This window comes from Mobula birostris, chromosome 1, assembly GCF_030028105.1.
Source record: "Mobula birostris isolate sMobBir1 chromosome 1, sMobBir1.hap1, whole genome shotgun sequence".
NCBI classification, from domain to species: Eukaryota; Metazoa; Chordata; class Chondrichthyes; order Myliobatiformes; family Myliobatidae; genus Mobula; species Mobula birostris.
Window position 1 is genome coordinate 128,828,223 of NC_092370.1, and position 25,834 is coordinate 128,854,056.

The window sequence follows — 25,834 nt, forward strand, 5'->3', positions numbered from 1 at the left end:
AAGGCATAATGGCTTAATGTTTTAAGCTGGGCAGATCATTTGACTGTTACAGATTGTAAATTTTATATTATCTCTCATGGGGTGGCACCTACAACATTCAAGCCGTATGATAAAAGTACGATCAATGATTTCAGGTGAATACTTATAACGTGTAGCAAACTATGATCAAGGTGGCTTGAAACAATGCTCACGTGTGTGGCATGATTAAATTTGTTTCAGCTTGAAAAGGGGAAATTTAAGTTTCTAGGTTTTGATGTTTCATTTGCCAGGTGACAGCCATTGATGATAGCAAGCCAGTTAGTGTTGTTGTGAGATAAGAATGCAGATGAACAATGGGAGATTTTTTAAAATCTTGGTATGGAACCAGACTATAACTTCTAAAGGTAAAAGATCTATTTAATGTCAACAGAGATGATGCACCATTTAAAAACACAAAGAATAGTGTAAATCCAGGACGGCTATACAAGGCCATATTTTCAAGAAATGCAAAAACTAAGCACAAGAAGAAATTTGCTACGGATGTCAAGGGTATCGAGAGTGGTATGAATGACACAGTAATAGTGAAAATCAAAAAATTGAAATAGCAGGCCTCTTGATTTCTCAATGTCAATCTTCATAGTAAAGGGAAGTATATTAAAAGGAATTGAATAAGAAGGTAAACATAAGTATATCAGTGAAAAGGATGTAGGTGACAAAATTGGACATGTATTCAGCATAATCATCTAATCCCCTTTTAATTGGGATTGGAATGTTATGAATGTGGTTTCATCGGCCTGATTTTGTTGAACATTGTTCACTGCCTTTACAATTTACCATGTCCATGTTCAGAAAGAAAATATTACTGGCCAAATCATTCTGAAGCTGAATAACAAGGTCCTATCTGGGTGACTCTGGCTTATAGTGATAAGTGATCGGTGAGATCTGAGCTTTGGCTATCAGTTGTGTTTTTATTTACTTGCCTAGCGCAGTCCTGAAGCACCTTGTATCCAAATCTAGCGATAGCACAGACAAAGCGAATGTAACAAGTAGCAATAGAGGCAGCATGAAAACATGGAGAGATTGGAGTGATCTGTGGGTGATGGATTTCACAGCAAGTTAACTCATTTTTGTGTCAAAATAGACCTGTGCATTTTATGATGAAAAGCTACAACAGATCATGATGTGGTAAATAGGTACATTTTGCAAAATCACAAGGCTAATGGAACATTCATCTTATGACTGGAAAGTTGTTAGTTTTGTTGTAACCACAAAGCTCTGGTTGGATGTTACATGCCATATTGTCATATTTAATAGTTCCAATGCAATATTTCAGTTTGCTGACAGCACCACTGGTGTTGGCTGAATGAAAAGTGTGTGTAGTTTTTAATTGATTCTATTGTATTTCTTCTACTGTGAATGCCTGCAGCAAAATGGATCTCGGTAGTATATCTATTCGATAATCTTACTTTGAACATGAAATTCTGTGCACAGATCTCGCACTACACTTCTGAAACTAAATTGGCCTTGACAAGTAATGCAGGCTAATCAGAATATCGTACCGATGAGTTCAACTGACAACTGTTTGTAAAAATGAAACTTGTATCTTTTGGATTATTATGATCTGTGTAATCATTTGACTAAGGTTCTTGAGATTTTGAAGCAATTGTTAGGTAAGATAGAAAGAATTGTCCATTTATGGGAAGCCAAAGTTAAAACCAAATTTAAGCTATTGAGCAGAGTAGTCAGAAGACATTTGTTCACATGAACAGTAATGGAAATATGGGATAATCTCTTGAAGTTGTATATACCAATTTAATTTTAAATCTGATTTTAATTGCTGGATTAATGAACAGGCGGATAGAGTTAGGTTATAAATTGCCCAAGATCTTGTTGAATTGTACTACAAGTTTGAAATTAATAACCTGTTTCTGTTTGACTGCGTCTTTGGTGATTTGAGTTTCAGACTTTACAAACAATATCAAATGCTAGCCAGTTAATACAAATTACTTAGACACATTTCCTTCAGCTTTAAATTTGTAATATGTTTTTAAAAAAATGAACTAGCCATATTTAGTTTTGTAAGTGTGAGTAATTGTTTAACTGGAGTACTGAAAATGCAGCAAAAAGCTTATTCTCTGTGTTTTTCCTTGAACTTAGAAGGTAACCTTGGATTTTGTGGATCAATGTCATCTAAGTCATATGTGGCATTCAACTACTTCAAGCTTTCCATTGTGAACTTTATGTTGGGGCTTTCAAGCTATATACTAATACTCGAGAAACTCAAAGACTTTTTTAAAAAAAAAAAAAATATAGGCTTTTGCAGAAAACAAATGTTAAGCAACAGTTTTGTTTACCATTGGCATTTGTGCGATGAGACTATAGCTACATGTCACATGAGGTTTTATTTCCACATATCTTGAAGGTCATCTCCAGGATGTTGAGGGTCAATGAGATCAGGGATGCAGGTTGGCAGGAGCTGCAGACAACATTATACCGACATTTGTCAGATTTAGTGCAGGAGTTTGAATGACCTCGACAAGAAATGGGAGAGGTTAGCAGACCATGGCAACTTTTCCACATAAAAAGGCTATTTAATCCATTGGGTTCATCTCAGCTCAATAGTGAACTCCAATAATGCTTATTTCTCTACATCCCTGCAATATATTTAATCTCTCTTGCCTATAAATGCTTACTTGATTAATTTGCTGCTTATTTACACTAACAGGTAACTTACAGTAGCCAGTTAACCTAGGCCTTTGTGGTGTGGGAGGAAATTGCAACACATGGTGGAAACCCCCACAATCAATGTGCAAACTCCACATTGACAGCAACCAAGCTTGGGATCAAATCTGAATCATGGAGTCATAAGGCACATTTCATGCCATTCTTCCTCCCCCACAACAAAAAAAAAGAGGTAATTGTTTATTGGTTTTAATTTTAACACAGTGGCATGGCTGGTAGAGTTGCTGCTTCACAGCTCCAGTCACCTGGCTTCATCTGACCTTGGGTGCTGTCTGCAGTTTGCATGCTCTTCCTGAGGCTGTTTTCTCCATTTGTTGGTTTCCTACAACTTTTCAAAGATGCATGGATTGGAAGGATTGATTGGGAGATACATGGATTGGTTCCAGTATGAGGATTAGTAATAGAATCTAGGCAAGAACTAGACCATAAGAAACGTTCTCTCAATATCCACTCTATGTAGGCCTTTCAATATTCGTTAGGTTTCAATAAGATTCTTCTCTCCCCCCCCCCCCAATTCTTTTAATCCCCAATAGTACAGGCCCAGAGCCATTAAACGCTCCTGATATCTTAACCCTGTCATGCCCAGGCCATTCTCATAAACCTCTTTTAGACTTTCTCTAACGCAGCCTATTATTTCTTATATAAGGGGCCTAAAAACTGCTCTCAGAACTCCAAATATGGCCTTATAAAGCCTCAGCATTACATCCATGCTTTTATCTTCTAGTCCTCTCAAAATAAATGATCACATTGCACTTACCTTCCTTACTACTGGCTTAACCTGCAAGTTAACATATAGGGGATCCTACACTGGGATTCCCAAGTCACTTTGCACCTCTTGATTTTTGAATTTGCTACCCATATAGGAAATAATCTAGACTAGTGTTGGGTTAATGTGAATGGGTGCTTGCTGATTGGCACAAACTGAGTGAATCAAAGCCTTAGTTCTATGCTGTGTTCCTCTCTGACCTTGTTGGTTCCCCTCTGACCTTGTTGGTTCCCCTCAAAAGCTTAAGAACAGGGTTTATCATTCCTTAACCCCCTAAATTTCAAAGCTTCAGCCATTGTTTATACCATATTTCTTGGTACTTTAACCTTTGAAATATAAATATTCTGGTAAATCTGCATTGCACACCCTCCATGGCCAGTATAGCCTTTCATGAGTATGTTGTATGAGAAACTGAGAATCTTTTTGATTATCTTAATGGGCAAATAGTTTTTTCAAAAATTCATTTTATTATCAAAGTATACACTTACAATACAACTGATATTTGTCTTCACTTGATAGCCATGAAGTACACATGAATGGAAAACTCGCAGATCCCAGAATTCCTCACCCCCTCCCCCACAGAGAAAAACACCGTCAATAGCAGCAAATCACCATTAAGATTCAAAAGGAGATGCCAGTTTATGGATACTGATGAAGCTCATATAGAGAAAATAATGGGGTGTTATAATTGCTGTGCTTTAAAGGGAACTTTTTAAGGTTCAAGGTTCTCTATTTCCTACGGAGTTATTTCCATCAATGGATAGATATGTGACAGAGGACAAGAATTTAGGAAAATGAATCATTGTGTTTCAGCCAGTTGCATAAACTTGGCACATCTGCTGGCCTCCCACTTAAACCGGCATGCTATAGACGCAGAGAGCCTGCTGAACAAACCCTCTGTACTAAAGCACTGTCCTTCAAAAATACCTCTCACTTTGGTCTGTTAGCTGCTTCAATATTTAAACTATTTATTCGGTAACAGTGGCACTCGAGTTAAAGTTCAAAGTAAGTTTGTTATCAAAGTTGGTATGTCACTATGTACTACCCTGAGATTCATTTTCTTGTGGGCATTCAGAAAGAACGAAGAAATGCAGAAGAATTTATGAAAAACTATACACAAAGACAGACAAACAATGTGCAAAAGAAAAGCTGTGCAAGTAAATAAAGATAAACTGAAATTTTTTAAAAATCAAAAGTATATTCAAGTACTAGAAATTGAGATAAAACATGTGAACTGGTTGCATAGATTTTCCCTTTCACATTTTTGTTAACCCCTAAAACCGAATAGGGTCATGTTTTTTCTAGCCAGCTTTCCTTAGTTTAAACTTGGGCTCTTTAGTCTCAGAGAGAGGGAGTCCAGCAGTGGGTTGGGTGGCCAGGTGCACCTGGATATTGGGAGTGAGATGAAGAGTGACTATTAAATCCAGAACCACTCATTAAAGGTAGACAAAATCCAAGGCAATGAAAGTAGTATTGCTGTTGGAAAGGGATAGATATGATACATTGAATGTTGACTTGCGCTGTAAAATGCCAAATTAGTAACTTTTTTTTTAATGATACACTGACTACAATGTCATTAGAAATGATTAGCTGATAGGCTATTCAGTGTTAAGATTAACATATGTGGAACTAGTCTCTTGGAATTCTGTGCTAGAGTTTGCAGGTTATTTGACTATTCTGGATATCCTGTTCACCATTCTGGGTTCTCTGGTTTGAGAGCTGGTAATTTTCAGTATCATTCATTGCTGTCTTCCTTAGGACACAAATGAATACCTACAAAAGTCACAGTGAATTAACAGCTTTCACAAATGATTGATTTTGGTATGTGTTTATTGATAAAGAATAGAGTCTGTTGCTTAAAAGAAACTTAAATTAATTAAGGTTGACGTTAACTAAATGGAAACAAAAAGAACATTTGCGGTTTAATGTGAATCAGAGTCACTTGTACATTTAGAGGAAAACAAGAAATGAGAGCCAGCACTCGATCCATAGATACTGAAAACCATGAATGAATAGGATGATTAAAATGTACAAGTCCTTAAAGCATGAATGAGAAAGGGCAAAGTATTAATAAGCATCATTCATACTTTACTAAGTTATAAAAAATACAAATGAAATAAATTTAAGTAAAATATTAAATTAAGCAATAGTTAAGTTTGCATGCCACAAACATTAGACAGTGTGGATTTAGATACTACTTCATGAATACAGACATCCCACCCTGCAAAAACTCATTACAGGGAGGTAGCGCCCCCGCCCCTCGCAATCCCATATCCCCCCCCCCCCTCCGGTCGACCTCCAATGGTGTATGTAATACTTTGTTTAGTGATTTTGTCTAATCTGTAAACCAAGTTGGGTATATGCAGAAAATGTGACATTAAAATATGTACTTATATTATCATGTTTATTCTATTACAATTTTAAGCAAGTCTACTGGGAGTTTGGCCTCATTACATAGCACATCAATAGCATAGCTCCTTAGCAGCCATAGCAGCCAGCCAGTTAGTTTAAATAACATTAGCTACGCTAATGAATGAATGACACCTGTTAAACTCACCTCAACATGTCTTTTACAATTTAACCCACCATGGGCAATAGAGAAGTCACTGTTGCAAACAGTGCAGCGAGCAACGTTGTCATTATTTTTGAGGTCAACTGTAAAGCCCGCCCACAGAGAAAACTGATAGGTCTACTTAGCAGGGGTCTCCAACCTTTTTTGCACTGCGGACTGGTTTAATATTGACAATATTCTTGCTGACCGGGGGCGGGGGTGTTAATCACGACCGGAATATAGGTGATAAGTCAACTATAAGTCAGTTATAAGTAGCTAATACACTCAATTTCGTTTCTAAAAGAGTTTATCTAACGAATTTAATATTAAACACACAGTGCATATTTTCCTCGCATGAATATAGTGATAAATCAATTGTAAGTCAACAGCATCATAACATTTTAGTAACATTTGGATATTAAACACACAGCGCATATTTTCCTCGTATGAACATATAAAATCATTGCAACACACCAATATCGCTGAATCAGTGGGAGCCCTGGGCTTGTTTTCCTTCAACAAGACGGTGCCATTGAGGGGTGATAGGAGACAGCGATACTCGAAGGGGGTTCCTTATGTCCAGTCTATTCCGCAATTTAGTTTTCGTTGCATTCATTGCAGAAAACTCCGCTTCACAGAGATATGTTGGAAATGGAAGCAACGTTTTCAGTGCTTCCGTGGCTATCTCAGGATATTTATCCTTGACTTTGATCCAGAATGCCGGCAGAGATGTTATGTCAAACATGCTTTTCAGCCCACCATCATTTGCAAGCTCAAAGAGTTGATCTTCCCACGCTGAGATGGATGACGCGTGCGTAATGACCTTGTGTGCGTTCAAATTCAACAGTGCGTGACAGGGAATGAGGAAAGGTGCAGCTGACTCATATCGTTTCATATCACCAAATCATATCATTTCCTCACGGCCCGGTGGTTGGGGACCACTCTTAGCATGAAGAGAGACCAATCAGGATGTTCGCTCTCCCTCTCCCTCTCAAAAAAATCGATTTCTGGGACATTGTATATAATTTCCAGGTGTCAGAGAGCCACTATCAATATGCGGGAGACTTCCGGAACTTCCGGGAGAGGTGGGATGGCTGTGAATATGTGCAACATTCATTCCTCAAAAGAGCTTAAAAATAAATCACTTCTAAAATAAAGCAAACTTTTAAATGGACCATTCCTGATAACAGTGAATGTCGGTATTACACATCTACTTCACTGAACTTTGGCAAAACACATTCACTATTTGTCTTATTTTCTCCAACTTACATTGGAGTAGGTGATCTGGACCTTAAAGCTTGTTGTGCCAAATCTTGCCTGATTTCTACCTGCACTATCCACTTCCCTTTGATTCCTCTAATACTCAGAAATCTTATTTCAGATGAACTAAATTACTTGGCTTCCATGACCCTCCAGGCTAGAGAATTTCCAAGTCACTACATGCATTCGGACACTCAGGTCACGCCCTCTTCTCACTTATGCAATCAGGAAAAAGATACAGGAGCCTCAGGTTCTTGAACCGGAGGGGATAACTTCACTCAACTGCACTTGTCCCATTATTGAACTGTTCCCATAACTTAGGGACACACTTTTAAGGATTCTTCATCTCATGTTTTTGATATTTAATGCTTGTTTATTTATTATTACCTTTTTTTTGTTTTGTATTTTGCACTTTGGTTGTCTGCCCTGTTGGGTGCAATCTTTCATTCATTCTGCAGTGCCTTGTAAAAGTATTCAACATAAATGAATATTGCAACCAGGGTTTCAGATCAATTTAACTGAGAATTTTTAATATGTAAATCACATGCTCCCTTTTTTCACAGTAGAGCCCAAAAATACAAATTCAAAAACTGAAGTGTCAGCCTTTCTTAAGTATTCATCCCCCTTTGCTCATATTTAGTAGAACCACCTCTCACAACTATTACAGCCAGTAGTCTTTTTGGATAAGCCTCTGTTAGCTTTGTACAACATATTGGAGCAAGATTTGCCCAGTTCTCAGTGCAAAATTGCTCAAACTGTGCTGGTTGTGGAGTAGCAGCGGTCAGGAATCTTGAGATCTTGCCAGAGACGTTTGATCAGGTTAAGGTCAGGACTCTGACAAGGCCACTCAAAGACAACAGTTTTTTCATTTGAAGCCACTCCACGGGTGATCTGATGGTGTGCTTTGGGTAGTTGTCCTGCAAAACGACGAAGTTCCTCCAGTTTAAACTTTCTGGCAGAGGCTAGCAGGTTTTTATCCAGGATCTCTCTGTATTTAACAGCATTTATCTTCTCATCAATCCTGACCAGATTTCCAGTCACTGCTGCTGAAAAGCATTGTCACAGCATGATGGTACCTCCACCGTACTTTACCGTGAGGATGGTGTTACCTGACTGATGTACAGTATTAGATTTACGCCACACGTACCGCTTAGTGTTGAGCCACTTTCATCTTATCCGACCATAAGACCTTCTTCCACTTCTTTATGGTATCTTCTAATTGATGCTTTGCAAAGTTTTGACAAGCAGGGATGTATTTTCTTTTAAGCTGGAGATTGTGGAGCCATGAACTTCATCTCCAGTTGCAGCCATTAACTTCTACAGCTCATTAAGTGTGACTGTTGGCATCACAGTGACTTTTCTTGTAAGTACCATTCTTCTCCAACGACCAAGTTTAGAAGGGCGGTCTGACCTAGGCAGTGTGGTGGTTTCATATCTTTGCCACTTTTTCACAATGGACCCTGCACTAAGCTCTGAGGTATGTTCAGTGTCTTTAAGATGATCTTATGTCCTTCCCCAGATTTGTGCTTCTCTGTTATCATTTCCCTGACTTGCCTTGAGTGCTCTTTTGTCTTCATTTTGGTTTGGCTGTTGAAAATCTACCATACTGTTGGTCCTTACAGAGAGGGTTTATTTATTGTTATGAATTCATTGAAAACAAGTGACTTTCCAATTTAATACATTAACAAATTGGGCAAGTTGGTAAGGTAATATACAGTATTGAATAGTTTTTCAGCCTCAATAATTGTTGAAGGGTTTTGGAATTTTTCTTTTGATTTGACACGATGCACAATGCTTTGTAGATTAGCTCAAAAATCCCACAATATATTTTAGATTTAGAAACTGAGACAGTAAAATGTGAAAATAGTTGTGGGGTCTAAATACTTTTTCATGGTACTATATTATGGTTGTTGGATTTACTGATTATGCTTGCAACAAAATGAATCTCTGGGTTGTATATGGTGTCCTACTTTGAATTTAAAAGTCACCATCTCAATTCCAGATGGACTACCCCGGAAGATTTTTGGAAAAGTATTGCCAGACTTAATATTATTTATAGTTTTGCATGGGAGACGCTGGTGAATTGGGTGGAAGGATTACACACAACATGAGTAATGTGCTCCACTTTATTCTGGGTTAATTTGGCGGTTTTAATTAGGTATAAAATTAATAGTTGTGTGGTTTTAACCATGTACTGTGCACCGTAAAGAAGCTCTAAATGTAACTTAAACATAAGTATGAATGAAACCTTGTTAGAATATTTGGGTTGCTTGACCTGGAGTTTGAGTTCAGAGCTAACTGTTTAAATGTTGCAGTCACCATAAGAACATCAGAGCCTGCAGATAAATGTTAATTTTGTTGGAGTCCTGAGAGCTAAGGCTACAAATAACATAGATGACAGTAAGGGAAAAGTAAGAGGGACTGTGACTTAAAGCCTCTACAAATACCCCGAAGGATCAGAGGGGTGGATTAAATTGGTCACCAGATGTGGTTATATAATTTTTTGCTATTTGTTAATCTTAGCTTCTGTCCTTAAATGTATTTTTATTTAAACTTGACATATTCTGACTTGTGCTAGTTTTTATTGAACGAAGATATTTTAGGATTCAAGAAAAGCTTACAATAGTGTTCACAGAGGTCTTCAATCTCTCAGTGCTGCAGTTGAAGGTTTCAAACTGCTTCAAAAGAGCGTCAAACATACCAGTGCCCAAGAAGGATACAGCAAAGCTACCTTAATGAGTATCGCCTGTAGCAGTCATATCTACTATGAGGAAGTGCTTTGTGAGGTTGGTCGTGGCTGGAATTAATTCCTGCCTAAGCAAGGACCAGTTCAGAGATTTTGCAAGTAATGTTTGATCCATATCAGAGGAACTATAGCTATGAGGAGAGACTTGTGATTATACAGAGTTGTGGAAGTCAAGGGAAATGTGTAAAAGATTTTATTTTTAAAGAATAATCTTTGTGGATTAAGTAAGGTGAATTAGCAAGACTTCTGTTTCAGGATTCAAAAGGGTTGTTAATGTTAAGGTAGTCACTGAGGAAAGAAAATGGAGGAAAGCTGTAGAACATGGAATGCTTTCTCAGATTTATTAGCTGGGGAAGTTGGATGAATATTTGAATCTGGGACAATAAGGTTTTAGAAATTCTTCGTTAACTCCAGCAAAGAGTGTGAACACAGTGTTATAAACAGGGTTTTGGTGGTGTAGATTAGAGAGGAATAGATGATTATGAATTCAACTTTTGTTTGGTTTATTCTAAGTATTTTTGTGCAATTTATTCTTACAGAATTCATGCTGGGGGAGAAAAATACAAAATATGAAACAAGTTTTGTCAATTTTAGTCAGTGCTATGTGGTATTAAGATTTGGATATGATGTTGGATCGGCAGCTACAGTCAAGTCACTTTGTCACATCCTGTGCTCAGACATTTGAATGCATTGCTATTGAGCTCTTTATCAGTGAGGATTTTTTCCCTGATACTCTGTATTGTGGGGAACCATAGTAGATGTGGAAAGCTCTTTAATCCATTGGTCTTCACACCACTTCCACTAAGTCACCATGCTTTAACCTATTAACCCCTTCCCCCAAACGCCTATACCAGCTTTCTCCTGTAAGCCCTATACCCTTCCCTGAAATATCTCTATTTTCTAGATCCTTTCCTAATTCATGAGTCTTGCAGATAAAATGTGTGGCAGCGCTGTACTCTAATATATCTGTTTACATGTCCGTGGACTGGAGAAGGTGTGACTTATTCTGGACCATTGTGGATAACTTCACTCACCACAACAGTAAACTGATTCCGCAACCTGTAGACGCGCTTTCAAGGACTCTGTAACTCATGTTCTCAATATTTTTTATTGTACTTTGTGTCTTCTTTTGCACATTGGTTGTTTGTCAGTCTTCACTTGCATATAGTTTTAATAAATTCTATTGTATTTCTTTACCTTCTTGTAAATGCCTACAAGAAAATGAATCTCAAGGTAGGATATAGTAACATATGTGTACTTTTATAATATGTTTACTTTGACCCAATCAACATGGTGACATGGCATGGTAGCGTAGTGGTTAGCACAATGCTTTACAGTACATGCGACCCAGGTTCAATCTCGCCTCCGTCTGTAAAGAATTTGTATATTCTCCCCGTGACTTTGTGGATTTTCTCCAGATGCTCTGGTTTCCTCCCACAGTCCAAAGACGAACCATTTGGTTGGTTAATTTGTCATTGTAAATTGTCCCATGATTAGACCAGGATTAAATTGGGGGATTGCTGGGTGGCGTGGCTCGAAAGTCCAGAAGGACCTATTCCATGCTATATCTCAATAAATAAATGAAAATTAATTAATTAATTATATCCAAATCTTTTTGCTTCATAGCATTGAGTGACTAAAACTAAAATTTTTGCAAAATTTGTTATTTCTGTTTGGCAGTCCTTGTCTCGTGTTTAATGTTGAACTTGGCTGTTGAATAAAAGAATTGGGTCACTTGCTCATCACCAATAAAATGACTTAACATTAAAACGATAACATTCTGTAGTAATTCATATCCACATAACATGGGATTCAAAGGGAAAAGAAATCAGCAGTTCTGAAAATTGTGGTATCAATTGTTCTCTAAGAATGTGATCCCCTCTTTCCCCTCAATAATATGGTACAGTATCTGTGACTTTACTACTATATAATTGCCCTTTGCAGTTCCTTTCTAAAAAGAAATAGTTTGATTAGGGAAAAATACATGCTAAAAGAATTATTTAAATCCATTTGTTGTTTCTATGTTGAAGTTTTTGTACATCATTTGTGAAAACTTAAAATTTGTAAATTTTGTAAGACACCAAAATGTCATATTTATTTGATGCATTCTAATTTGTTCCACAACTGCTTTTCTGAGAAATTGTGTGCATGTAAAATGGTAGAAACACCCTCAAGAGTGGAGAATATTTTCTTAGAAAACTGTCATAATGTGAAATACTGCCATATATGCATGAGCAAAATATCACAAGTTGAAAAGAGCAGATTTTAGTCTCTGTCTCAAAGCTTTGGGTCGTAGTTGTAAAATGGTGTAAGATAGAATTTCCATGACTCAAGTGGCCTGTCTTTGACTCAAAATCCAGACGTTTCCATTTAATGTAAATATGCTAAATATTTTGTTCCATGCTCAGCTAAGGATATATTATTCCACTTTTTGTTGTGAAATTAATTTGACTATGAATCCCATGACATTTATTGATGAAGTTTTAAACAAACGTTCTTTCTCTATTATTTTTGTTTTCACTTTCTCTTGTGAAAGAAAGATAATATTATAGAGATGCAGTTCTTGGTCATTTTTGGAAGATTGAAAATTGGGAACAATAGGATTCAGACAAAACTGGTCTCCATGTCTGATTTAAACACACTACACACAAAAAAATAACTGGCTAACCAAGTAAAAGGTATCCAAGTTAGAAGTCTTTACATAACCCTCCCAGCTTTATTCTTTATTAGTGTTGGTAATTGTGAATGGTCCCAGTGTTAAACAGGATTTTACTAGAATTTGACATTTACACCTTCATTTTAAGAGGATTGCCAGATAGGATTCAGGTAGATTATAAAAGCCAATCAAATTTGGTTGTGATAATCTTGTTTATGGTCAAGTTTCTCCAAATATAAAGTAATCAAGGTTTGGAGAATTTTACTTTCTGTAACTGTTGCTGCTAAAAAGATAACTGAAACCATATTACCACAGAGTTCATTTGAAACTAATATTTTTATAATCAATTTTAGCAAACTGAAAGGAATGCCTTTTTTGTTGCTGATCTTGGGAATGTTATGAAGAAAAACATTCGATGGCAGAACGTGATGACGCACGTGAAACCATTTTACTCAGTCAAGTGTAACAGCAGTCAATCTGTAATTGAAGTCCTGGCAGCTCTTGGAACAGGTTTTGCCTGTGCAAACAAGGTGACTGTTGCTATAGTTTGAGTTTGCGTTCACTTTTATTTCATAGTTCTGAAATGTTCTTTAAATTAAACGAGTAGCGATGCTTTACTCAGATCTTGTGTATTTTCTCACACAGAATGAAATAACACTTGTGCAAAGCTTGGGCGTAACACCTGACAATATCATCTACATAAACCCATGCAAGCAGGTCTCCCAGATTAAGTATGCAGCCAGAAAGGGAATAAATATCATGAGTTGTGATAACGAGGCTGAACTTCTGAAAATTGCACGTAACCATCCCAGTGCTAAGTAAGTGTATAATGCTAGCTAAAATATTCATTAGCATATTCTGTAACAGAAACAAGAATGTTTTTTTTCCTCCTTGTACTGCTATTAGGCAATATATATCATTGTAAAATCTTTAATATATTTATAATGTTGATTGTTCAGGGAGTTACTAGTCTAGGAATTAATCTGTATCACAAATTAAAACTTGGTCATAAATTCGTTAAAGTATCCATCTGATTTGAATACAAGCACAAATAGAATACTGCACATGAACAGGCTCTTTGGCCCACAATCAAATGGCTAATTAAGCTTATGCCTACTCAGTCCGTATCCCTCCATTTTCCTCAGATTGGTGTGTCTGTCTAAGCATCTATTAAAAGTCCCAAATGTCTCTACCTCTACCACCACCCCGGGCAGCACATTCTAGGCGGCCACCCCTCTCTCCTCTCCCATCTCCCCCACCCCACCTCCTTGAGCATTACCAGATAATGCTTTATACACCCAAGGCCCTCAACATTTACCAAGTAACATCTTTTTTTTAGATGCTTTTCCTTTTATGTTAATGTTTTACATGTGAACATTGATATTTTGTGATAAATATGTGTATCCAAAACCCCTTTGGGTCCTGCCGAATAAGATAATTTCAGGTTTTCCAAAGCGTTGTGTTTCTTGGTAAAAGACAAGTTATCATGTCTTGATTTATACATTTAAAAAACTGAAACCTCTGCATTATGTTTGGAAAATGTATCACTATTTTACCCAAGGAGCCAATTTATTTAGACATTACTCATCAGGAAGTTTGGCAATAATTGTGAGTAAGAAGGCTTGAATAGATGCAAGGCAGTTTTTTTAGATGCCACTCCACCTAAAAGTGTCTTCATTTATACTAGGTGACGTGACAAGTTTATGTCGTTGACAGTCACAAACAGTAGAAATGTTGTCAAGTGCCAGAATGCAGGAACTGAGTGTCCTAGTGCGGTACTTGCCAATCTGCTACCCCACTGTTCCTCTGCCACCTGAAGTCACTCGCTGCCAAGTTGCATGTTTCCTAAAGGTGACAGCAGTCTTCTGAGTATGAAACTAGGAGAACAGAAAACACATTTTCCAGTGCTAACTATTATTATGTTCATCCCTATGAAAATAAATTAAAAGTTAAATATATGCCATGGAAATAAATTGATTAGACTTTTGACTTCAAAATAGCTTTAGAAAATACTGTACCATAAAATTTACCAGTTTCCCTAGATGTCCTTGACACTTCTGTACATCTGTAGATGGTTTATAGCAGATGTGTTTCAGAACTGGATAATAGATTGTTCTGCTATACTCCATATGCTACCAGGAATTGTATTTTTAGCCTAGAAAGTTGTATAATATTACAATCTGATGACAAAAGATCTGTCACGCTTTCATTATTACTTTCAGAGTAATAAACAGAAGCTGAAATTACAGAAAAGGGCCTGTCCACCTCTCACCCCCCCCCACCCCCCAAACCAAAGGTGAAGTTGGAAAACAAGGTACCAGAGGGCATTTAGCATCAAGGTTGATGTTCATTACTTACATCGAGCCTGCACAACACAGTGGCTTGTTTTCCTTGCCCATTCTACACGTTCATACCTTCCATCAGGAGTTTGGATTGGAATGGAATATTTCACCTCATGCTCATATTTCAAAATACTAATGATCTCCTATATTCCCACCTTAGTCAAGATAATGTATAATAATTTCATGCTGATTGAGTTGCTATGAGTTGTTAGATCATTAATAGAATAACTAACAACTTTTTTTTGGTACTCTGACAAAAAATGTGATAGATTTTGTTAATTGGTAAACTTAAGTCAGCTAATTAATTCAGTCCACTATTCTTATTGTCTTTTGTTACAGTATCCAGTCAACTCTTGATGAATCATTCAGTCTTGGCTTGCTACATATTTATTCTCCTCCCTGTCCTTTACATGTAGCTACATGCCGAGGCCCTAATCATCAGTTTTCTCTCCTGCGCAGGATTTGTTCTCATTTAGGTGCACATTCGGAGCTTGGAAGTGGGAGCTTCTGCCAACATAATCTTCATCATACTTCTGAAAGTCTTCAAGCTACAAATATGATGATATAAACCAACTGTGCCCCAATCATCTTCCTCTTCTCTTAGGCTCTTGGTAGACATTGCAACTGCAGTTTCAAATGAAGAAAATGAGATGGGTATGAAGTTTGGAGCTACATTGAAGGACTGCAGGCACCTTTTGGAATCTGCCAAAGAACTAGGGATTCAGGTGGTTGGCGTAAGGTGAGCAGAATTTTAAAAAATTTAATAATGTACTGTATTGGATCAATTGTGCATGCAGCCAGTTGATTATGCAGTGAATCGATGGGGCCTCCTATGCGCAGAGCTTTCTCTTTTGTGTGCGGGCTTTCGAAGTCACATGCTTTCATTTTGCGGGCTCCGTTCATTGCTTCCACACTAAGTTGGCCAGCGTATAATATTACTAATGACTCAGTAAAAATGTCCATCATTTCTACTGCGTTGTTGTTCTTGCTCCGTGCACAAGTAACAAATACTACAAAATTCTGGTAAGACATCATGAAACTCAGCCATATGCTATGCTTGCTTATTTAACATCAAACAGTGAACTGTTAAATGTAGAGCATATTCCTGATCTGTGCTTCTCGCCCATGGCATAAAAATACGAGTTTTTTTACGCGGAACATAAAAGGCCCAGCAAACTTCTTGGCAATTTAAATCTGAGTGAGAATGCTGGTTGTCGCAGAAGAAGCAATTGGATAGCTTTTCATTGCATATTTTAAAATACCTGTGAGATCTTTCTGGCTTCCAGCTTCCATCAGCATTTCTACAATTTCTTGCAATATAGCGTCAATGGCATAATTCTTATCAGTGAGGAGGAACAGAGGGATCTTGGGGTCCTCATTCATGGATCCCTCAAAGTTGCTACACAAGTTGATAGGGCTGTTAAGGCATATCATGTGTTGGTCTTCATTAGTTGAGATTGAGTTCAAGAGCCACAAATCATTGTCACAGCTCTTTAAAATCCTGTTTAGATTACACTTAGAATAATCAGTTCTGGTCACCTCATTACAGGAGGAATGTGGAAGCTTTAGAGCAGGTGCAGAGAAGATTTACCAGGATGCTGCATTGATTAGACAGCATGTTTTGTGAAGATGGGTTGAGCAAGTTCGGGCTTTTCTTTTCAGAGTAAAGGGGAATGAGAAGCAACTTGATAGAGGTGGACAAGAAGATAAGAGGCATAAATCAAGTGGATAGCCAAAGACTTTTTTTTGCCAGGGCAGAAATAGATAATACTATGGGCATAATTTTAAGATTGGAGGAAAGTATGGGGGGTGTATCAGAAGTAGGCATCTTGCACAGAGAATGGTGAGTGTGTCAGACCAATTTCCCCCAGGATCAATAAAGTATTACTATACTATACTATATAGTGTGTATGTATGTGTATGTATATGTGTGTGTGTGTGTATGTATGTGTATGTATATATATATATATATATATATATATGTATGTATATAGAGAGAGAGAGAGACGCACTGCCAGGGGTGATGGTAGAGGCATTTAAGAAACTCTTAAGATAGGCACGTGGAAGATAGAAAAATGGGGGGCTTAGTAGTAGTAGGAGGCAAGGGTTCGATTGATCTTGGAGTGGGTTAAAAGGTCAGCATGACATTGTGGGCCAAAGGACCTGTACTGTGCTGTAGTATTCTAGAATATGTTCTGTGCTCCTGGGATGACTTCTGTGGGATTGTAAATTACCTTTCCAATCACATGAACTTGAACATTCCAAGTTTGTAGGCTGGCAAAAGCGCTTGTGTTCACCATGCATTCCAGTCTACAGGTCAATTGACTATTATGCTTTATAATGTACTTTTCAATTTTGAGTAATCACTCATCTTCTAGGTGAATTCTGTCTTTGTATTGACATATTTTTAAAAAATACATTACTTCCCTCCCATTTTAATCTGATCATCCTTGCCATAACAAAAATTGGAGCATGTATTCTGGAATGTGAGTTTAGAGAAATTAATATAATTGTGACTGGAAAATACCAAACAGTTGTGCATGATTATGGGAAGCCCCATAGCTTATTCATTCACTCAGTGCACGCTGTGGGATTGTCACTGAGAGTAGCCACCTTAATTAAATAAATTGCATGATCAGAAACACTCTGATTTTGGTAAAATGAGATATAACCAATGTAGCTCAACATAGAAATATTTTGAACAATATTTTATTCTTTTGGTCAATGCCAAAAAAAAGTAATTGTATTTACGCCATGCTATTTGAGTTATAAAATTGCAATAAAGAACTTCATACACCAAGTCACTGTTATGCTTTCTAACGTGGATCTCTTATGCTAGCCAGTAGTACAATATCAGTAGTTGGGATGTGGGCCAATAGCATCTAGAGTTGGGATTCAGATTTTGGGATTTTAACACAGGATCAGGAATGTGTGTAGGTCTGTGGCCTGAAGCCCAGATCCAGAATGCTTGTATTTTTCACCTTGACGACACAGTCTGAAACTTGCACAGAAACTGTTGCATCCATGTAGGAGAGCTACTGCGGTGACAATGGAGGTGTCCTTGTTTTTCTGTTTATCTACAGTCTGTTACCCAATCACCATTGAATAATGAGGAACTAATCTAAATACGACCTTTTAGTTTATGCATTTTCTAATTAAGTCTGTGTCTTGTGTTGTAGTACATGCTTTAGCTGGACTATAAATGATGCTTCATTACTCAGCCAAGTGCATAAAAGCATGCAGACGTGGTCAAGAGGTTCAGTAGTTGTTCAGACCAAACACCAAAATGGGGAAAAAATGTGATTTAAGTGACTTTAACCATGGAATGATAAGTGCCAGACATGGTAAACGGAGAACAGTAAGCAGAGGAATGGGCCAGTCGGCCCACAATATTGCCGAACCAATTAGGTTAGTAATCAATAGCAGTTTGGGTATCTCAGAAACTGCTGATCTTCTGGGACTTTCACACACAACAGTCTCTAGCATTTACAGAAAATGATGCTGGAAAACAAAAACATCCAGTGAGCAAGAGACATTAAAATGCTGGAGAAACTTAGTAGGTCAGGCTATGGAAATGAATAAACAATGACATTTTGGGTTGAGACCTTTCATCCAGTGAATGGCAGTTCTGTGCAGAATAGCATCTCAGAATTCACAATATGTCAAGCACACTCAGTGGCCACTTTATTAGGTGCAGGAGCATCATTTATATCTAAATGCTTTGGTGCAAGCTTCAGTTTGTTTTATTACTAACAATGGTATAAGCATTGTGACAACTTTAATCCTTGATTTTATTGGACAAAACTCTTAAATACAAAATGTTAACATTTCTTTTGGCCATTTAAGCATTCAATACTTTGTTTTATTTTCATACGCAGCTCTGATAGACAAGGCAGTTGAATTTAGATAACGTTAATTCCTGTGCTATATAGTTAAATCACTATAATTTAAGGCTAATAAGTTAAATAGTGAAATATAAACAGAATGCAGGAGACACTCAGATCTGGCAACATCTATGGAAAGCATAATGAACAGTTTCAGGTCAAAAACTCTGTCATTACCAAGAAAGTGAAAACAAGTTTTCAGTTTCAGGGGATGGGAGAGGAGTGGGTGGGACAAAAATCTCTAGATTAAGGCCAGATCAATTCAGGCCACTTTAGAAACGTAATGTTTTGTTTAAAATGTTACATGTAGGCTTAAAAAAATTATAGGCATTTAAGTTATTCATTGTTAGATCTGATTAAGGAGAGGCTTGTAAGATGAGTAAATGACCAGTACTAAGTGGCAGAGAATCCAAAATATTATATATATTTATTATTTTCAACAGATTTCATGTTTCAAGCCCAAAAAGCAATATAGAGACTTACCTGCACGCTTTATCTGATGCTCGTTGTATCTTTGATATGGGTGTAAGTATCATGTTAATTTGTGGATTCTTTACCATATGATGTTAACAAGATACAGTCTGAAGTGTGATGTTTTTACTGTGCAGAATTAGAATCATAGAACACTACAGCACATAAACAGGCAATCGACCTGTACCTGGACCATAGCCCTCTGTACCTCACCCATCCATATACCTATCCAAAATTCTCTTAAACATTGAAATGAAAATCACATCCACCACTTGCATCAGCAGCTCGTTTCACACTCTTACCACCCTCTGAAGAAGTTTTCCCTCATTTTCCTTAAGCATTTCACCTCTCATCCCTAATCCATGACCTCTAGTTGTAATCTCACCAACCTCAGTGGAAAAAGCTTGCTTGTATTTACTCTGTCTATACCCCTCATAATTTTGTATACTTCTATGTTCCAGGGAATAAAGCTTTAACCTCTTCAATCTTTCCTTATAATTCAGGTCCTCCAATCCCAGCAACATCCTTGTACAATTTTTTGTACTCTTTCATTTTTTAAATCTTTCCTGTAGATAGGTGACCAAAAATGCACACAATACTCCAAATTAGGCCTCACCAACGTCTTGTACAACTTCAACATAACATAAAAGTTCCTGTACTCAATACTGTGATCTATAAAGGCTAATGTGCCAAAAGCTTTCTCTACGATCCTATCTACCTGAGATGCGGTTCTCAATGAACTATGAACCTGTATTCCCAGATCCCTTTCTTCTACTGTACTCATCACACTTGAGTGCATTAAATTCCATTTGCCATTTTTCAGTCCATGTTTCCAGCTGGTGTCCAGATCTTATTGCAAGCTTCGATACCCCCCAATCTTGGCATCATCTGCAAATCTGCAGATCCAGTTAACCACATTATCATCCAGATCATTGATGACAAACAACAACAGACCCTGCACCGACCCCTGCGGCATTCCACTAGCCACAGGCCTCCAGTCAGAGAGGCATCCATCAACAACCACTCTCTAGCATCTCTTGCAAAGCCAATATCTAATCCAATTTACTACCTCATCTTGAATGCCGAGTGACTGAACCTTCTTGACAAACATCCACTGCCTTGCTAACATCAACTTTCCTGGTAACTTTCTTGAAAAACTTTTTAAGATTGGTTAGACATGACCTACCACACACAATGCCATGCTGACTCTCTCTAATCAGTCCCTGCCTATCCAAATCTTCATTTATCTGGTCCCTTATGAATACCTTCCAATAACTTCCCCACTACTGGTGTCAGGCTCACCGGCCTATTATTTTCCTGATTTTTCTGGGGAGGGTATCTGGGATTGTTATTGTCGCTGTTCTTTTTATGCATTGACAGGATGGGGGGATTCAGACGTCTGAGTTTTGTTTCTTTTACTTTTTCATGTGTATTTCATGGCTATCTTGAGAAGACAAATGTCAGCGTTGTACATGTATACTCTGACAGTAAAATGAACCTTGAGCCTATTAGAGCCTTTCTTAAACAGCGGAACAACATTAGCTTTTCTCCAATTCTCCAGAACCTCATCAATCGCTAGGAATATTTTAAATATCTCTGCTAGGGTCTCTGCAATTTCTGCACTTTGCTCAGAGTCCGAGCGATTACTTTGTCCGGCCCTGGGGATTTATCCATCTTAATTTGTCTCAAGACAGCAAACACCACCTTCTCTGTAATGTATATCAGGTCCATGAAGTTGATGCTGCTTTGCCTTACTTCTATAGACTATGTCCATCTCCCAAGTAAATAACAGATGCAAAAAATCCATTTAAGATCTTATGTTCTCTTGCATTTCTTATACTCGTCAAGTACCTCATTTGTTCCTACCTGCCTATACCTGCTATTAGTTAAAAAGTTAAAGTCTGTCCCGAGCCTTATAGGCCCATCAGGCTGGTGCTTATTCTGGTTTCCTTGGTGTGAAGCGACTGAGAGTACGAGACTCCCCCCCCCCCCCCCCCCCACCACCACCGGATAGGACACCAGTCCATCGCAAGGTTAACCCCCAGCATTTTTGCCGGTGCCCATTTTCAGCTGTGTGGACTGGAGCAGTGTGTGGTTAAGTGCCTTGCTCAAGGACACAACACGCTGCCTCGGCTGGGGCTCAAACTCATGACCTTCAGGTCACTAGTCCAATGCCGTAACCACTTGGCCATGCGCCCCACTATACCTGATATGTACCTCCTTTTTTTTTTCTTAACCTGGCCCCTAAGGTTCCCTAAACCTGTTTTCCTTGTCTTTTATTCTGACAAGTATATACGTACTTTGTTTTCTCAAAATTTCACTTTTGAAGGCCTGCTACTTACCAAGTACACCTTTGCTCAAAACAGCTTGTCCCAATCCACACTTGCCAGTTGCTTTCTGATACCATCAAAATTGGCCTTTCTCCAATTTAGAATCTCAACCCGAGGACCAGACCTGTTCTTTTCTATAATTACCTTGAATCTAATGGCATTATGATCACTTCAGGCAAAATGTTCCCCTACACCATGGGTTTTCAGTCTGGGGTCTATGGATCGCTTGTTTAATGGTAGGGGTCCATGGCATAAGAAAAGTTGTAAACCCCTGCCCTATACAAACTTCTGTCACCTGCCCTGTCTCATTCCCTAATAGGAGATCAAGTATCACACACACTCACATTGAGACTTCTATGTACTGATTAAGGAAACTTTCCTGAACACATTTGACAACCTCTAACCCATCTAGTCCTTGTTCAGTATGGGTATCTTAGTCAATATGTGGAAAGTTAAAATCACCTACTAATACAACCTTATGTTTCTTGTAACACTCTGCGATCTCTCTACAAATTTATTCCTCTGCACCCCACGGACTGTTGGGTGGTCTTCATTATAACCCCATTAACGTGGTCCTGCCCTCTTGTTCCTCAGTTCCACCCATAAATCCTTACGAGATGAGCTGTCCGGTCTATCCTCACTGAGCACTGTCACAACATTTTCACTGACCAGTAATGCCACCCTCCTCTTTAATCCCTCCTGCTCTGTCACATCTAAAACAACAACCCTGGAATACTGAGCTGCCAGTCCTGCCCTTCCTGCAACTAAGTCTCGCTAATGGCTACAATATCATAATTCCATATGTTAATTCATGCTCTGAGCTTATCTGCCTTTCCTACGATACTTTTTTGTATTGAAATATATGCAACTCAGAATATTAGTTCTACATGCTCAACCTTTTGATTCCTGACTTTCTATGAAGACTTAACAACATCTGTCTTCACAACCTCTCCACTCTCTGTTCTGGCACTTTGGTTTCCATCCCCCTGTAATTCTCATTTAAACCCCCCTGCAGAACTAGCAAACCTTCCCTTTAGGACATTAGACTCCCTCCAGTTTTAGTGCAAGCAATCTCTTCTGAAAAGGTCCCACTTTTCCTGGAAGAGACCAATAATCCAAAAATCTGAAGCCCTCCCTCCTACACCAACTCCTTAGCCACAGCTAAACTGTATGCTCTTCTTATTTCTAGCCTCACATGGGTTGCAATCCTGAGATCTCAACCCTGGAGGTTCTGTCCTTTAATTTAGCACCTAACTTCCTGAATTCACTTTGCTGTACCTCATCCCTCTTCCTACCTATGTCGTTAGTACCTATATGGACCACAACCTCTGACTGCTCACCCTTCTACTTCAGCATGCTGAGGACTCGATCAGTGATGTCCTAGATCCTGGCACCAGGAGGTAACATACAATTCAGGAATCGCATTCTCGTCCACAGAACCTCCTTTCTGTTCACCTAACTAACAAATCCCCTGCCTGCACAACTTGCCTCTTCTCACCTCTATTCCTTCTGAGCCAGAGCCAGACTTGGTGTTAAAAACCTGGCTGCTGTGACTTTCCTTTGCTAGGTCATCCCCACCCCCAGAAGTATCCAAAGTGGTATACCTGCTGTTAGGGGGGATGGCCACAGGGGCACTCTACACTGGCTCTTTAATCCCTTTCATCCTCCTAACTGTCACCCAGTTTCCTCTGTCCTGCACCTTGGGTGTTACTACCTCTCTGTGTCCTGTCTCCCACCCCCTCAGCCTCCTAAATGATCCAGAGTTCATCCAGTTCCATCTCCAACACCTTAATGCGGATTGTTAGAAGCTGCAGCTGGATGCACTTGCAGTTGTAGTCATCGGGGCACGGGAGATCTCCCTGCCTTCCCACATCCTGCAAGAGGATCATTCAGATATCATACTTGGCATCACTACTGCTTTAACTGTGCAATTATAAAGAAGGAAACAATAAATAAACTGAAAAAAAAATCTACCTACAGCTTTTTGCCAGCTCTCACTCAATCTTCTCGCTGAAGTCTCAAAGAGCTAAAGATTCATATCCCTCTCTAACACTATCCACTCCAACAAAGGCCGCTCTGCTTGCCCTGCCTCATTTTTATCTACCCTTGCTAATGAATCCTGATCTCTGATTGGCCATTGTTCAAACGCTGAAACTCACACGAAGCACACTCGCTGACCTGTGTGTCATCTCTTCTTTCGCTCCCGATCTCTGATTGGCCACTGTTCAAATTAATCCAAAAGAGGGCGCTACTCAAAACATTGCTAATGGTTTACAAAATTTTATTAATTGTAAATTGATGGCTTAAATATCTACTGTCATTTCAGGGTATATATTAAAATTGGATGCATTTGATAGAAATGAGGAATACAGCAAAGATTGTACAGTGTGACATCTTGAAATTTCTGCCTCTGCACTCTGAAGGGTCAGGTTTAAAATTGTTTCTATCTGTGGCCATTGTTACAATTAACAGTCCACCAACCCAACTTAACCATGCTTTACAGTTTAAATTTTGTTTTAAAAAAACTTGTACCCTTGAGGTAATGTGTTCATAGTTTTATCTTTTATATTTATATCGTTTTAAAGGAAGTGTAGTTTACAAATCAAGATTTTTGTTTTAAAACAAAATTGAATACAACTTCCAGTGATTCCTCATGTTTCTGTTATAGAAAGAATTTGGTTTTGATATGAGTCTGCTTGACATTGGAGGTGGATTTTCTGGAACGGATGGTGAATTGCAGCTTGAAAAGGTGTGAAGATCTTTTGTTTTAACTTATTCCAAATTTGAGATAAAAATGTCCTGTACGGGCAGTCCCCAAGTTATGAACGTCTGACTTACAAACAACTCATACTTACGAATGGCCTATTATGTAAAAATTAGCCTATTATATATAAAGCGTGTTATATTAAAAATTAGTCGGCATCCGCCATTTTAAGTTGGATCACGTTGCCGTTAACACTGTGTTGAGTGTGTAACTTTGTATTTGGCTTAAATTTTTCTTAGCAAGATTCACCCTGACCCCGCTTTTCCGGTCAGCACTGCCCTCACTTGTCCCATTTAACCTGTCTTAGTGTGGGTGGACTTTAGGACCCAGGGGAGCTCAGACCCGCCACCCGCGGCTGCTGCTCAATCCACAGTGTTTCTGTTCTGGTGACGGAAAATGATCATGATTGAAAATAAGGTGGAAATAATAAAGCAATTGGAAAGAGGTGAAATGCCATCGGTCATTGGAAAAGTGTTAGGCTACAGTCGGTAAACAATCAGAACAATTTAAAAGGATAAAGTGGGAATAATGAGCATGTGAAAGGCCCTGCCCCGATGAAAGCTATAGTTATTACTGAGCAACGCAGTGGTTTACTTATTGAAATACATAGGTTTCTTAAGTGTTTTATATGCATAGAAAGGTAAAATATATACTATATTCTAAGACAAATGTTTGACCAACTGATACTGAATAATACCAGATGTACCTGTTCTGCCTTGCGTAAAAATCCAACTTAAAGATGGACTCAGGAACAGAACTCGTTCATAACCCGGGGACTGCCTGTATATATTTTTTATAAAATAGCAATTTCGCCAAGCTCAAAATCTTTGCTTGTGATTAATTGGCAAGTGTAGGAAAACGTCAAAACTGTTCTTGTGCACATGATAATGGCTGTTTGGAAACCTCACTCACAAAAGCCTGATAAGTTTACTCCACTACACATCACCTCACCAAATATTTTGGAGACTATGTATAAAGTAATAAACTGCATAGAATTTTGAAAATGAGATTTGTCTATCTTAGTTTGCTGATTGCACAAACCTTGTCTACAAAATAAATTGTAAAGATTTTGTATATCAGTAGTGATGAGTTTGTCCTTAAATTAATGATTGATTTGTAGAGCATTATCTAGTAAACCTAAGAGTTAATATAACAAGATTCAAGATTGTTTAACATCATTTCCAGTACACAAATGTAAAGGAAAACAAAATAATTGTTACTCTGGATCTGATGAAGTACGAAAAAAAGCACAATAAGCATAAATATATATGCATGTATAGATCATATGTCTGAGTCTAGACACAGTGGAAGTGATTGAGTTTTCATTACTTATTATTCTCCAA

General features: G+C 38.2%; 1 protein-coding gene across 3 annotated transcripts in view; it reads left to right on the forward strand.

Annotated features, from left to right (window-relative positions):
* LOC140199609 (antizyme inhibitor 1-like) overlaps positions 1-25,834 on the forward strand; it is a 53,450-nt gene that overhangs the window by 23,247 nt on the left and 4,369 nt on the right. For 2 of the 3 annotated variants that reach the window (XM_072261964.1, XM_072261974.1), the window contains 5 exons: positions 13,054-13,230; positions 13,346-13,518; positions 15,647-15,781; positions 19,370-19,451; positions 24,396-24,476. In XM_072261964.1, the coding sequence (XP_072118065.1) occupies positions 13,054-13,230; positions 13,346-13,518; positions 15,647-15,781; positions 19,370-19,451; positions 24,396-24,476 (648 nt within the window). The remainder of the gene's footprint in view (positions 1-13,053; positions 13,231-13,345; positions 13,519-15,646; positions 15,782-19,369; positions 19,452-24,395; positions 24,477-25,834) is intronic. The other variant, XM_072261985.1, reaches the window with a different exon arrangement.